General features: G+C 36.0%; 1 protein-coding gene across 2 annotated transcripts; it reads left to right on the top strand.

Annotated features, from left to right (window-relative positions):
• The first annotated feature begins 321 nt into the window (after nt 1–321).
• Nucleotides 322–9,041, top strand: LOC100816522 (uncharacterized). 2 transcript variants are annotated; one of them, XM_003545662.5, is made up of 9 exons: nt 324–594; nt 1,356–4,261; nt 4,355–4,429; nt 4,942–5,094; nt 5,613–5,776; nt 6,066–6,213; nt 6,304–6,426; nt 6,781–6,868; nt 8,658–9,041. In XM_003545662.5, exons 2-9 carry the CDS (start codon nt 1,538–1,540, stop codon nt 8,849–8,851), a joined length of 3,669 nt encoding a protein of 1,222 aa, XP_003545710.2. In that variant the 5' UTR covers nt 324–594; nt 1,356–1,537; the 3' UTR covers nt 8,852–9,041. The 2 variants fall into 2 exon arrangements, with proteins under 2 accessions (XP_006597992.1, XP_003545710.2); XM_006597929.3 differs by lacking the exons at nt 6,781–6,868; nt 8,658–9,041 and having other exon boundaries at nt 322–594; nt 6,110–6,213.
• Nucleotides 9,042–16,262: the final 7,221 nt, after the last annotated feature.

Here is a 16,262-nt window from a genome sequence, read left to right as displayed (position 1 = left end):
TAAAATTAAAATTAATTTTATTTTATTAAAAAAAACAAAACAAAAACAGCAAACTAAAGGCAAGTTGGGTTTGCAATCCCTACTTCTCAACTAAATCACAAACAGGTAATGAATGGGAAATAAAATCAAAACTGATGTAGAATTGGTATATTTTGGAGAGTGTGTATATTGGTAAAACCATAAAATTCTGACTCTGTGGCTGCTAAACAAATTTCCCAAGTTGCCACACGTGCAAATAGTGTAGCAGTAATAACTAACAAATTTGCAAGGGCATTTTCGTAACTCTACAAAATATCCAAAACTATGTATTAGAAAGAAGCGGTGTCGAGAAAAAATTTGGAGAGGGAATTTTCTGTTTTCTAGAGAGAGAAAGATAAAGCGCCGTCATTTTCCGGTAAAAAGGATCGAAGCAGGAGCATACTCTGAAGAGATAATAGCTTAATGGGCGAAAACAAGAGAAACCAGAAATTGTTTCTTTGGATTTTCCGCTGAAATCTCTGTTTCTGGTTCAAAATTCGTTCTTTTTTTTTTTTTCAATCTTTTCCTTTTTCAACTTCAGCAAACGCAAAGACAAGGTTTTTCCTTTTTCATCAGGTACTAGATTAATTTTCATGTTCTGTTATCTGTTTTTGCTGTGTTTAGTTTCGATGGTAGAACGTTAGAGTATAAGAAGGCTAAGTTGATGATGATGATGATCTTATGTTGATGACGTGTCGGTCTGTTGTGTTAAAATCATCAAAGCATGTTGTTATGGTAATGAAATTCATTATATAAAAAATTAGATGAGCTAAATTGATTGCTGAGATTATAAGTTTACATAACTGTAGTTGCAGGACTAGATGTTTGTGTGCAATTTATTTAGAACTTAATAAACTCGCACAGAAATTTTTCACTTGTTAGCTTGCATTTTGTGACATTGATGTATTGTCATACAAGTCATTCCCAAATGAAGATAGGTTATCAAATGTGTGTGTGTGTGAGTGAGAGAGAGAGAAAGATTTTAGATGTTATACCCAGTTTTATGGCCACACATGAGAGACATAATGGTCCTCTAGCCATGGAAAGGAAGCTAGAGTTGTCCACCAAATGGCATTTTTCTACTGCCCAAATTCATTGTTCTGTCTCAAAATTTGAAGTTGCTTATTCTTCATTATAAATTAGTAATTACTTGACGTCATAACGAATTTTTAATGCTATCTTTTAGTCAGTTATCCAGGCTATCAATATGTAACTTGGCATTTATGGTTGACCATAGAGGTGTAATTCATTTGTTTCCATCTGTAATGACCATATTGGTGCATTTTATTTTGTTGCTCTTGCTCACACTACCTACCTTGATTCCATTTTGTTCACAGGGCAACTGCTGTACAATTAAGTTGCATTTTGTTGGAAAAAGAGAGTTGTCAGCTTGGTCTTGTCTTGAGAGTTTCAAAGATTTCAGATTTGTCACATATTTATATGTTGTCTAAGAGTTACTAAAAGATTTTTTTATTTGGTTTCTTAATGCACTGTTCTCTTAAGAAGTAGAAAAAATGTCATGATGGAACCTAAGAATGAGGAGTTCCAGTCTGGATCTCAATCAGTAATTCAAGACCATATGGATGGCATGCATACTATCAGAAGACCATCTGACTATAACATGTCAGATGTTAAACCTGTACTTAATTATTCAATACAGACAGGTGAGGAATTTGCTCTTGAATTCATGCGAGATAGGGTGAATCTGAGGAAGCCTGTATTTTCAAATGTTAGTGATTCCAATTCCAATTATGCAACTGGTTGTATGGAACTGAAAGGCGTATTAGGAATCAGTCATGCAGCATCTGAAAGTGGGTCTGACATTTCTATGCTTTCAAAAGCCGAGAAAGGTCCAACAGAGTTTAACAGACAGAGTACATCATTACATGGAGAGGGAAGCAATTATGGGTCAATTCGATCCATACCAAGAACTTCATTGAATCAGGAGAATAGTCGATTCGTATGTGAGTATGGCTCTTCTGTTGGTTCTGACAGCTCATCAACAATGATGAAGTGTCTCTGTAGCTTTGGTGGCAGAATATTACCTCGACCAAGTGATGGAAAGCTAAGGTATGTTGGAGGTCAAACTCGTATTCTTCGTCTAAGAAAGGACATATCTTGGCAGGAGCTTTTGCAGAAAGCATTGGTAATGTATAATCTGGTTCATGTACTAAAATATCAACTTCCTGGGGAAGATCTTGATGCTTTGGTATCAGTATCCTCTGAAGAGGATTTGCAGAATATGATGGAGGAATGTAATCTTCTAGACAATAGAGAACGCTCTCAAAAACTTAGGTTGTTTTTGTTCTCATTGAGTGATTTAGAAGATGCTCAGTTTGTTCTCAGTAGCATTGGTGGTGATTCTGAGATCCAATATGTTCTTGCTGTTAATGCCATGGACTTTGGATCGATAAACAGCTCAACCCCACTAGGTGTCAGTTTTTCAGCAGATGATCTAAATGAATTGGAAAGGCAAACTGCGGAGAGGGAGACTAGTAGAGTTGCTGCAGAATCTATAGGTGTCAGCAATGCTCCATTGACTAATAAATCTGATTCTTCATTGACTATTCATTCTTCACAACCAGTTCTACCAAATGCCTCAAATGCTTATGAAATCAATCAACTGTCTTATGGTGACCAAATGATGCAAGTTTGGGAATATAGTCGTCAATATTTTATTCACCATGGCCTTAATTCCAGTCATAACCCTGTTGTTGGAGAGACTTCTATTCCTATGGCTCCTCATCTGCTGAACAGCCAACAAGGGGTTCTGAATGAAGATAATCTATCTAGTGGATTACAAATACAAAATTCTCAGTTATCTACAGTGCAGGTGAAACAAGGAAGTGACCCTGGTAAAGTTTTATCCTCAGAAACCCCATCCCCAGCCATCTCACAGCCTATTGATAGTTACTTGAAAAGTAATTTTCCTGAAGCACCGGTTGTAGTTAGCATGCCTGAGGGGCTTCCACCTTCATTGCCTTCAACAAAAAAGGTTCAGCACAAGGATTATGAACAGGTCTCTTCTACTTCTAGCAGTGCATTTGTTCCTTCTTATGTTGATTCCCACACCAATGCAATTGATTTGAGTTGTCTTCATCCTCCTCCGCTTCCTGAGAGAGTTTACTATTCAGAAAGAACTCCGAGGGAGCAAGTGGAGTTACTGAATCGTTCTTCCAAGTCAGATGACACACACAATTCTCAAATTCATGTGTCAGATTTACTTTCCGATGTCAACCCAGAGAATCCAGTAACAGAATCTGGTGACAACTTGCATGATGGTAAAATGTTAAATCCTACTGAGGAATTGGGTACTGTGGCAAAGCCCTTGCTTGCAGATGGCCTTACCATTGACAATGGGTTTTCCAAAAATCAAATGAGCAAACCATTGCCTGATACAAACAGTCTGGTTAAGTCAAAACTTTCTGAGCACACAGATCCTGAATTGAAGTCAGTGTTGCCAAGCAATGAAGGAACTGAAAATTATCGTAAAGATAACCACACCAAGCTCTTGGTTGATGAAACCGAAACCAAAGGTGGTAAATCAGATCTTCCTGCTTTGCATCATGTTTCCTCTGGGAAGCGTCTTGATGATCTAGCATCCAATCTTCCTGAGATTGATTGGGGTGAAGCCTCAGGGAAGGAATCCAATGATGGTTGTATGGTACAAGAACTACCTGTATCTGTAACTGGGAACATAACCAAAGATATTTATCAAGATTTCCCTCCAACGGTTGTTTCTGAACAATCTCAAGGTGATATTCTTATTGATATTGATGATCGATTTCCCCGGGAAATACTTTCTGATATGTTTTCTAAAGCAATACTTGGAGAAGATCCCTCCAGTCTACATCCACTTCCCGGAGATGGAGTAGGCTTAAGCATAAATATGGAAAATCATGAACCTAAAAGATGGTCATATTTTCATAAGTTAGCACAAGAAGGGATTGATAATGTCTCTCTAATTGATCAGGATCATGCTGGTTTTTCACCTGTGATAGGAAAAGCAGGAGATAATAGAACCCATCATGTTACACTGCTAACAAATGATGGACATCCTCTACATCATGAAGATTCCCATCTTGATTTCAATGAAGAAAATCAAGAGGACTTGCATAGAAGGATTGGAACTGAAACCACTGTTCTGAAGTCTAATTATAATCAATCCCAACTTAAGGAAAATGAGAGTATGCAGTTTGATGCTATGATGGAAAATCTAAGAATGCAAGAGTCAGAGTTTGAGGTACTATTTCAAGTTTTCATTTTTTTTATGTTTTTGGTTAAGGTTGCATGGATCTGCTTTTCCACTAAAAAAAGATCTTTTGCTTTAACTTAGGATGGCAAATTTGATGCAAAAAATAGCAATCTACCTCCACTTGATTCTTCTTTCGGAGATTTAAGTACTGTGCAGGTAAAATCTCATCCTTACTGATGCTGTATTTCTTATGTACTTTTATGATACATGGAACATGTTTTTGTTATTTTTTTGCAAACTGAAGCCTCTATTGCCCTCTCAAAAATCCTTTCTCCTGCTGGAAAGTTAGTTACTGATGATCTGACTTGTATAAATGGATTGTTAGTGTATGTATTAATAATTGGTAATGAACTATGTTGCATTACATGGATTGGGTATGGGTTTTGCATATGATACAATTCAGAAATATGACAATTTTCTAACTATGGGTACAACAATATAATATGTGTGTGTACACTAGTCTGTATCTCTGTTGATCGCATATGCTTAGTTGTCTTTTTTCATGTATCCGTGCATTAGAGCTAATAAGCAATGTTTGGATATAACATATTGCTGGCATGGTTCTTAATTACTTCTTTAATTGTGATTACATAATTTTAGTTGAACTCTTCAGAGTTCAGAAGTGTGTATTTGTAGTAATAGTTCATTGTTTCTGATGCAATTGGTAGGTCATTAAGAATGAAGATCTTGAAGAGCTGCGAGAACTAGGTTCTGGTACCTTTGGGACTGTGTATCATGGAAAATGGAGAGGAACAGATGTTGCTATTAAAAGAATAAAGAAGAGCTGCTTCACTGGTCGATCATCTGAGCAAGAGAGACTGGTAACTTGTTATTTAATGGCTGTTGAATAGTATGCACTTTTTTTTTGTTTTCATTAAAATGAAATAAGAAAAGCTTTCTTTTTTCATGATTGTTTAAAAATTCTTTAATGATAAGGATATATTTTGAGGTGAGTTGATATTTATTGGGAAAAACTCAAGTCCCACATCAGTTAAAAATAAAGCCATGTTATAGTATATAAGTGAGGGACAACCCTCAATGGGAGCTAGCTTTTGGGGTTGAGTTAGGCCTAAACTCACATTTTAAAAATCTAAGATGGTATCAGCACATATCCAAGATTAATCCAAAGGGTCACCCACCATTGTTATTCACACACCAAGCCCAAGAAGTGTTGGACGTAAGGGGGGTATATTGGAAAAAACCCCACATCGGCTAAAAATAAAGTCAAGTTAGAGTATATAAGTGAGGTACAACCCTCACCCCCTGAGCTAACTTTTGGGGTTGAATTAGACCTAAATTCACATTCTAAAAATCTAAGAATATTTGACTCTTTTCTCAGACTGTAGAGTTCTGGCGGGAAGCTGACATTCTTTCCAATCTTCATCATCCAAATGTGGTTGCATTTTATGGTGTGGTACAGCATGGACCAGGAGGAACAATGGCCACTGTGGCAGAATATATGGTGGATGGTTCTCTTAGGCATGTTTTACTTCGCAAGGATAGGTAATGCATTTGAAAAATAGGTCTTGCATTTCTATTATAGTGCATAACATCAAGGCTTACTTCTGTCTCAAATTTTATGAAATGAAAGTTGTCCTATTGACAACCTATGTCTTGGATGGAAGGCATGAATATTTGTTAGGATATCTTCATGATGTGGTACAATCTTAAGTCATGGGCACCACTAAAATTTATTGTGTCAGCAACAGCATCCGAGTGATGAATTTCATGCCAGTTTTTTTTTTTTTTTTAAATGAATTTGGTTTAAGAATTTTAGCATGATTTTTCTAAGGTATCTTGATCGTCGCAAGAGGCTGATAATTGCAATGGATGCAGCTTTTGGAATGGAATATTTGCACTCAAAAAACATTGTGCATTTCGACTTGAAATGTGACAATTTGCTTGTAAACTTGAAAGATCCTTTACGACCAATATGCAAGGTATGTAGACTGGATCTGGTAGTATTTTTCTATCAGCATGAAATGTCACATTTTTGTGTGTTAAGAAGACAAAGAAATTTTCTTTCCCAGGTTGGTGATTTTGGCTTATCAAAAATTAAACGAAATACCTTGGTTACTGGTGGTGTGCGTGGGACTCTACCTTGGATGGCACCAGAACTTCTGAATGGCAGCAGCAACAAGGTCTCTGAAAAGGTAATATTTCAACTTATCTCATAAAATGCTTTCCTGCAATTTCAGGACTCAGAATTGAAATTTAACCAAGGAAATGAATTGTATTGATTTCTTGTCTAGATGTTGAAATTTCCTTCCTCTCACATGATAGCAAAACTCTCTTTACCAGTTCACAATACTCTGGTCTTCAGGAACTTCCTGTATAATTATTTTTCATTGACCATTTTAAATTTTGAGCAATCAAATTCTCCTATTTCATTCTTTTACTACTTTTGAATTCTTTGTTCATATGGGATATTTGGAATTTACCTCTCAATCATTACTGGGAAGGAAATTCTTGAAATCTATTTTAGTTTTTCTACCTTATCTGTGTAGGTTGATGTGTTCTCCTTTGGCATAGTATTATGGGAAATTCTGACTGGTGAGGAGCCATATGCTAATATGCACTATGGTGCAATTATAGGTAATATCTTATGCTCTTCTTTTATCTGTACTGTAGTGGAGCCTGAACTTTAGTCTTTTTGTGTCCTCTTGATATTGGCGCTTTGTATTGCAGTAACAAGCATTAGACAATATACAGTACAATAGAGCAACATTGTCAAAATTGAGATTTTTGATAGGATCAGGAAAAGGGAGGGGTGGGGAGCGGAGGGGCCGTAAAAGATCCAAAATAGCAGGATCATAACATGAATTGTAAGATCCTACTAAAACTGCAAAATTATACTTACGCACATTAAGATACTTAGAAAATAACAGATATAAAAAATAACCTTTAAATCACATCATTAAACTAAACTTAAACTGGTAGAATTCTGAGTTACTTCAACTTCATGATTCCACCCTCCCAACTCACCAATTCCACCATGATTCCACTAGAAACTGACTTCGTTTGCATTTTGGATCGCAAGCACACAGGAAAAATTGCAAAATTGTGCAATTCTATGAGTTTTCTTGTTTTCATTTTATTTTCTTTCTCTTCTCCCAAAAATTAGAGGAAAGCTTATATTGCAGGCTCTTTGAACTGTTCCTCACCAGCTCTTCTGAATTGGCAAATTAGTGTTGAGTACTCGAGATTTAGGTGGTGAGAGGTTGGGCTTTTGAAAGAGCTAGCTGATGTCATTTTAAAATATGGTTAAAGAATATTAGGTAAGCTGCAAAGGAGTTAAGTTTATGCCCAGGACTTTTATGCATTACGAGAGATATGTTAGTTTCTATGTCATAGGACTTGTATAGAAATTCTTTATGTTATATAGGTCTTTTGAACCGAATAAAATGTAATGCCTAAACTAATATTACTCAAACCGTTGAGGACAGCTTTAAAAAACCATTAAAAGCTCCTGTTGGAATGCTCTGATAAGCACCAGAGTAACAATTAAATAATGGGGAAAAAAATCAGACTACATGATTGTTCTAGTTTAACTAGTGGTCTCGAGCATAAAATTATGTTAAATGCTTAGAGGAAAAGTTTTGCCAACCATAGTAGTCTGGAGCAAAAATATTTCTCGTGAAAGATACATGTGGTCTCTTGAGCAAAAATATATTCCTCCTAAGTCCTGAATTAAGCAGCCTTCTTTTAAGTCTCTAGCATTCCTCCAGCAGCTTTGTTGATGTTAATTTTTTTGGAAATGGATCAAGTTTGTATTAGAAACTGATAGACTAATCCAATTGGATTAGCTTATTTTGTATTCCAAATAGTTTTTAATCAAAATCTATTGGAAAGAGCAACTGGAAAAAAATAGAAAGCGATTATGTCCTGAAAATTTTATCAACACCAAACATGCTGTGCACACATTCAATGTTTGTATTCCTACCTTAGAATGGTTGTAGAACTTATTTCACCCGCATACTTATGTTTGTTTTTAGCTATCTTTCTAGAGGGTCTGTATGGTTCAGATTTTAGTAGAATTTTGTAAAGTATTGATATTAAACAAATTCATTTGTGTATGTAAACGATGTTTTAAAAGTAAGTTTAAAATAGTTGGATCTGTTTGACTGGTAAACTAGAACCACTTTTGGAGGGTACACATAGGTATGCTTTTAAAAATCTTGTGGTCACTGCACTAAAAAGTATTTTCATTTCTCACAAAATCAATTCTATCTACCACAACCTCGCTTTTATCCACAGTGAGTTACACAAACACATTAATGACACCCTTGAAATTGATTCCATTGGCCCTAAACCCGATTCTGACCAAAACAAACAGGCTATAATTTGTGTAGAACTGATCACTAATTTGTGTCTCCCCTTGCAGGTGGGATTGTAAATAACACATTAAGGCCAACCATCCCAAGTAACTGTGATCATGAATGGAGAACACTAATGGAACAATGTTGGGCACCCAATCCTGGAGCCAGACCCTCCTTCACAGAAATCACCAGTCGTTTGCGCATAATGTCCGCTGCAGCTAGCCAAACCAAAACACAGGGCAATAAAGCATCTAAATGAGTTACACATTGTTATACTGTCATCTTGGCATCTCTTAATGGTGAACCAAGGAAGTAAATTATACAAGGGTGGTTTTATATACTTAGGTTTTTCTTTTTCCTTACCATAATAATTCAATACTACACTATGCAAAAATTTTGTATACCAATGTTTTACTACAAGTGCAAAAAATTGCTTTTCAATTTCTGTATATTGTATATTATTTTTCTTGTTCCTTGTTTTTCCATTGTTGTATTTGCAAACATTATAATCGGTATTACTCGTCTAGACGGATGCGTTATTGATGTGCTAGATATCTCAAACAGGAAGCAAACTCTTTTTTTGGAAAGGGAAAATTAAAAGAATTGGTGATTGAGGTATAACAGATACAAAATGATTCTGAAGAAATAAGATTAAAAAAAAATAAACTGTCCTTGCTCTATCTATATTTACAGCTCATACTATTCTAGAATGATCCTAGCAGATGCTATTTACAATTTGAGGTATCTACAGGATTTATATGGGCCAAATTATCATGTATCTCCTCTAACGGTTTTGGGCCATTTTCTGTTAGCCCCCCACAAGCTGGTGGTGTGTAGAGATCTACCAACTCCAGCTTGGATACATTGGAGGTGAATGAGCGAGGTGGCAAGGCTTTGGTAAACATGTCTGCAAGTTGATAACAAGAAGGAACAGGGAGCAAACGCATCACGCCTGCTTGAGACTTTTCACGGACGAGGTGACAATCAATTTCTAGGTATTTTGTGCGCTCATGGAACACGGGATTTGCAGCTATATAAAGAGCACTTTGATTGTCGCAGTATAGAACTGCAGATTTGGTACGAGTAATCTTGAGGTCATCAAGGAGATAGGACAGCCATTGTAACTCACAAGTGCTGGTTGCAAGAGCCCTGTATTCGGCTTCTAAAGAAGAACGAGACATTGTGTTTTGTTTCTTTGTTTTCCATGAAATCAAGGAGTTGCCAAGGAAGAAGCAATAACCTGTTATGGATCTTCTAGTGTCAACACATGTTGCCCAATCAGCATCGCTAAAACCAATGAGATGTGTAGGAGAATCTCGTTTGAAGAATAGACCTTTGCTTGGACAGCTTTTGAGGTATCGAAGGACTCTCCTTGCTGCACCAAGATGAGACTTAGTAGGATGAGCCATGAACTGGCTTAGTTGTTGGGTTGCATAAACAATATCAGGGCGAGTTGTTGTAAGATATATTAATCTTCCAACAAGACGTCTATAAGACAAGGGATCATCAAGAAAATCACTGGAGTCATTTTGACGAAGCCTCATAGAACTGTCCAGGGTGTTGAACTTGGTTTACAGCCCAACATTCCAGAATCAGTAAGCAATTCAAGACAATACTTTCTTTGAGAAATGCAAATACCCTCATCATATTGATTCACCTCCAAGCCCAGAAAATACTTTAATGGTCCTAAGTCCTTAATTCGAAAATTAGAGCGAAGAATACTCTTAATTTGGGCCATTTCAGTAAGTGAATTACCAGTCAAGACAATGTCATCCACGTATATCAATAAAGCTGTAATTGTACCATTATAATGCTTTACAAACAAACTATGATCAGAGTGAGCTTGTTGATAACCAGAGGACATAAGCAAAGTAGAGAATTTTTCGTACCATTTGCGGCTAGCTTGTTTGAGGTCGTACAAGGACTTCTTCAATTTACAACACTGAGGAGATCCATGACCTTGTAATCCCGGTGGAATACTCATATACACTTCTTCTGAAAGGTCCCCATGAAGAAAAGCGTTACTGACATCCAGTTGTTGAAGATCCCAACGGTAAATGGAAGCAAGGGCCAAGATAACACAAACGGTGGTCATCTTCACAATGGGTGAAAAAGTCTCGAAGAAATCAATACCCTCTACTTGAGAAAATCCTTTGGCGACTAATCGTGCTTTGTAACGCTCAACGCTGCCATCAGAGTTCCTTTTAATTTTGTAAACCCATTTGCATCCAATGGGTTTGACATTAGCAGGAGTATCAACTATTTCCCATGTATTATTGAGTTTCAAAGCTGCAATTTCATCACGCATAGCATCATGCCAACACTGCTGAGAAATAGCCTCCTGATAGTTACGGGGCTCGATCTCGGAGGAGAAGTTCATGAGATAATGGCGATCAGACTCTGAGACATGGGAATAAGACAAGGCAGACTGGATCGGATAGAGGCACGTTGACGATGATTGGCTTGGTTGATTTTGTATGCTACCGCAGATGTAATCGGCAAGACGAACGGGAGGTTGGTGAGGACGGGATGAGCGTCTAGGAACGAAAGGAATTTGGTTGTTAGGTGAAGATTAAGGTGTTGAAGAGTGAATTGGAGAAGGATGTGAGGTGGAAAGAGGTGAAGAAATGGAGTTTGTGAATTCTGGAATAGGTGATGGTGAGAAGGAGGTTTGTCGAGAAGGAGAGGAAGATTAGGCTGCTGGAAGATGTGGATCAGCTGTATTGTGAGGTGTTGGGTTGGTGTGAAAAAGTGGGTAATCCGAATTGGGCTGAGATAAGGATGGGTTGTCATTACTCAAGTGTGTTGGGGTTGGTATGATGGGTAAAGCATCTTTCTGGAAATTTATTTGGACCAAGTCATTTTTAATAAAAGGAAATATGGACTCATAAAATAAAACATTTCTAGAGACAAAAATTTCTCTTGTGTAAAAATCTAAGATGACATAACCTTTTGTTCTAGTTTGAAAACCAAGAAAAACTCCTTGTTTGGACCTTGGGTCAAATTTTTGGCGTAGCCCATCTGTGGAGGCAAAACAGAGGGACCCAAAAACCTTGATCATTGAAAAATCTGGTGTATTTTTGTGTAAAAGCTCGTATGGTGTTTGTTTTTTAATGATCGAAGAAGGAACACGATTAATAAGATAAACGGAGTGTTTAATGGCATAAGACCAATATTGTTTTGGTAATTGAGATTGAAACATTAAAGCCCGGGCAACATTTAAAATATGTTGATGCTTACGTTCAACACGTCCATTTTGTTAAGGAGTATACACACAACTAGTGTGATGTATAATTCCTTTTGAAGAGAATAAATCTTTGAGAAAAAATTCTGGGCCATTGTCTGAACGTATGCATTTTATTTTGGAATCAAATTGATTTTCTATTAGAGCAATGAAGTTTTGGACATGGGTTTTAACCTCAGATTTAGATTTCAACAAGACAACCCAAGTGTATCTACTATAATCATCCACAATGGTAAGAAAATATTTTTCACCATGAATAGAGACTTTGGAAAAAGGGCCCCAAATATCCATATGAACCAAGTCAAACACTTTAGAAGCTCTATTGCTACTGGGACAGTAAGGTAACTTTCTTTTTTATGCAAAATGACAAATGTCACAATTTTCATTAAAATGATTTGGAATGAATGGAATGTAACATATTCAAGCGATTTCCAGAAAGATGACCTAGCCTATAGTGCCAAAGATTAGAAGATGAGATGGTGCAGACAACATTTTTGTTGGTGAAGGAAGTGGTAGGTAGGATAGCCTTGGCTTCTTGATTGACATCTAATTGGTAGAGACCTTGCTTTAATTTAGCCAAACCAATCATCCGTAACATACTCCTTTCCTGTATGGTGCAAAAGAAATCATAGAAGATGAGAATGTATTTTAGAGAAAAAATCAATTTCGAAATGGACAACAAATTAAATTTGAATTCATGCACAAATAGGACATCATGTATAATAAAATTTTGTGAAAATTTAACAGTTCCAGAAAAGTAAGCTGTGACAGAGTCTCCATTGGGAAGATTGATTTTAATAGGCTTTATTTTAGAATAAGATGTGAAATAGTCTAAAGATGAAGTTATATGATCAGTGGCCCCTGAATCTATGATCCAGGGGATTAAGTGTTTGTGTGTGGTGGAAAAAATATTTTGTGTGTAGTGGGTGGTGCAGAAAACAAAATAACTATCACCATTAGACTCAGAGACACGTTTTGGGCCATTTGGGATGGCATGGAGAAGGTTGGCCTGGTGTGGAGAATGAGGCCCAGTGCTATCAGAAGTTGATTTCAGTTGCATAGGTTGAATGAGTGCCATGAGAGATTGATATTGGGCCTGGGTTAAATTGATAGGGTTGGAAGAGGAGGTGCCAAAGTCAGAGCAACCGCCTTCCACCACTTCATCGACGGCAACGCTGTTTGCGGAAGAAGAGGAGTCACGGTTGTTGAAACGAGGGCGTCCGGGGTAGCGTGGATGTCCCGGTGGGTAGCCATGCTTTCCCCAGCAAACATCGACTGTATGCCCGGCGCGATGACAGTACGCACACTTCTTGGAGGAGACAGCGCCTTTAATGGTTGAGGTAGAGCCATAACCGCCACGACCCTTGCCTTGGAATGAATTGACAGCAGCATTCACGAAGGAGTTAGGCTCTGGTGAAGCAGAGGAAGGAACGCGAAGTTGTCGTTCCTGCTGAACCACCATCGAGAAGACACGGTTGATGGTCGGAAGGGGATCCATGAGAAGAATCTGCGAGCAGACAACGGAAAAACGATCATCAAGCCCTTTCAAGAAGCGAATGATGAAGTCCTGCTGATGGTATTTCTTAGCGTCGTAGGTACAGACCGGAAAGGGAAGATAGTTGTCAAGCTCCTCCCACATGGTTTTCAGCGCAGTATAAAACTCAGAGACGGTGCGATTGTTTTGAGACATGCCGTAAATTTCATCCTGGAGCTCTGCAATATGAAGAAGATCACCTTGTGAAAAACGTTCACGAAGGTCGTCCCAAATGTCGACGGCACACTCAAGAAATATCACACTTTGAGCAATGGAAGGAGAAATAGATTTGAGGATCCAGGACATAATGAGAGTGTTGCATCTCTCCCAAGCAGAGTGAAGTGGGTCAGCAACAAGAGGAACAGGGAGAGTACCTAATAGGAAAGCCATTTTGTTCTTAGAAATAAGAGCCATACGAAAAGCTTTGGACCAGGAATGGTAGTTGGTCCCGTCAAGAATCGGCGTAATGGAGACAGAAGAAGGACCCTCACTTGGGTGAATAAAATAAGGACTGGAAGGATTCAAGGTAGGGTCTGTGGTGACAGTGCCAGAACCAGCATCATGCTTAGGAGAGCTGGACGATTTCTTTGGACTGATAGGAGGCGTGTCTAACATTTGGGAAGGAAAGGCAGAGCTCCAAGAGGGAGCTCTGATACCATAAAAGAATTGGTGACTGAGGTATAACAGATACAAAATGATTCTGAAGAAATAAGATAAAAAAAAAAAACTGTCATTGTTCTACCTATATTTACAGCTCATACTATTCTAGAATGATCCTAGCAGATGTTATTTACAATTTGAGGTATCTACAGGATTTATATGGGCCAAATTATCATGGACCTCCTCTAATGGTTTTGGGCCATTTTCTGTTAAAAATATATTGTATTAGATCAAAGAGCTTTGATTTGATCACTAACGCATCCATAGGTTTTATTATACTTTTGAATCTCATAATACAATGATTGTAACATTTTGATTTCATTATTTTTAATTGTTTGATTTTAGTTTCCAAATTTCAAATCTTACTATCTACATAGCATATACTTACCTATATAAAAGATGTGAGTTGATAATTATACAAATTTACTGAATTTCTTTCATCTGGCATTCTGAGTAAATTCTAAACATTATTATTCCTAAATGTCTTTTTAACTTTATTTTTAATAACTCTTAACTTTACCATGAATTTTAATTAATAATTTTAACAATTATTAACTTTAAGAATCATTTGTTTTTCCTTTTCTTTTTTGCTGGACGTGACTATTATTAACTTGTCAGCCCCACAGCCAAGATTTAATAATAATCACGGGGAAAGTGAGTACAAGCGGTATTACCCGTTAAGGGAACTGGAATAAAAGAAGGAACCTAATTAAATAAAGGTTAGTCTGTTTTTTTTTTTAATTCTTCGAATAAAATTTTATATTTTTTAGCCTTTCAAATAAAAAAATGTTTAGTCTTTTCCTTTAAATAAAAAATTACATATTTTAGTCTCAAATTTTGGCTGAGAAACCGAAAAGAACAATTTTCAAATTTAAAAGACTAACAATATAAATTTTTATTTAAAGTACTAAAAAAGCAAATCTCCTAAAGTAAAGGTATTAAAAAATATAATTAAGCCTTATAGATAAAAGACTACCCGCTTATATTTTGTATTTATTCTATTTAAATCTATCTTTTTTTTCTATGAATCTAGAATTTTTAATTAATTTGTTAAATATTTATTTTAATTCCTTAATTTAGTTTTAGTTATTTATAAAAAATGAATTTTATTTATTTTCTATATATTTTTATATATAGAATATAGAATTATTTTATTCTTTAACCTTATATATTAACTGAAAAAAAGGTTAAATAATAAAAGAAAAAAAAATAGAAGAACTAGGCATAGAGAGTCCATGCATTACAAATACATACATCAGCGGTTTGGTTTGCAAAAGACGTGAGATATCTGGCAGTGATGAAACTTCACCTTAAGCATTTGGATCTCTTCAACCAATGCATGACACTGATGAATTTGCTCAAAGCTAATGCATCATTTCTAATAGGCTTTCTAATAACCCTCACTTTTGTTGTTATTATTTTTAAAATCTTATGTCAAATTATAAGCAATCGTTATCACATTAAAAACTCATACCAATTTATAAGAATTTTACGTAATTTCTTTTAAAGGACTGTGATTTTTTTATATATTTATTTGGAGTTGTAATAATTTCATCTATTTTGTTTACTAATTTTGTAGGACATATTATGTGTTAATTGATTTTATTGTTAAACACAACCTAAATTTCAATATCTATTTTTTTTACCTGAAACTTCCAAGATTTTATTTTCAATTTAATTAAATTTTTATTTTATATAGTATAATAATGTTTAATCATGATTCAATACATAAAAAAATGTTAATTTTTGTCAAAACATTAATGATTATTTCTTAAGCTATTATGTTTTTTTAGGGTAAGCAATTATGTTATTACTGTAAAAATTAGTATTATTTGCAGTATAGGATTTAGATGAAAACAATTCTTATACTTTTAGGTAATTTATGCAAAAAGGTACCCATTAATGACAATAGGGTTTAAATGCAAATAGCCCTTTCTTTCTCTCCCCTCTTATTAGCCCTTTTTCCGGAGACTCCACCACTCCCTCAACCCTCCTTATGCATCCATTTTCCCTTATGCATTGGACATACACCACCAAACATCTAAGAAGTTATGCTATATATCACATGTCACTTCACTAATTGCATGTGCTATTTGCTTTTATTGTTCCTCAATGCATCAAACACAACTTTGAGTAGGACCTTGGTTAATGTTTTCTATGTTAAAACTAATGCTTCTGTATATAATAAATCCAAGTAATTAATCTACATTTAGACAAAACTGTAAATATACA

The sequence above is a fragment of the Glycine max genome, chromosome 15 (genome assembly GCF_000004515.6).
Source record: "Glycine max cultivar Williams 82 chromosome 15, Glycine_max_v4.0, whole genome shotgun sequence".
Taxonomy (NCBI): Eukaryota; Viridiplantae; Streptophyta; class Magnoliopsida; order Fabales; family Fabaceae; genus Glycine; species Glycine max.
Note: the sequence above shows the minus strand (reverse complement) of the source record. Positions and strands in the feature narration are given on the sequence as shown.

Excerpts from the sequence above, each read along its gene's own strand:
- LOC100816522 (XM_003545662.5), top strand. The coding sequence starts at position 1,538 with ATGATGGAACCTAAGAATGAGGAGTTCCAGTCTGGATCTCAATCAGTA. Across the intron at positions 4,262-4,354 it reads TGCAAGAGTCAGAGTTTGAG|GATGGCAAATTTGATGCAAA; the intron begins GTACTATTTCAA and ends GCTTTAACTTAG. Across the intron at positions 6,427-6,780 it reads GCAACAAGGTCTCTGAAAAG|GTTGATGTGTTCTCCTTTGG; the intron begins GTAATATTTCAA and ends TTATCTGTGTAG.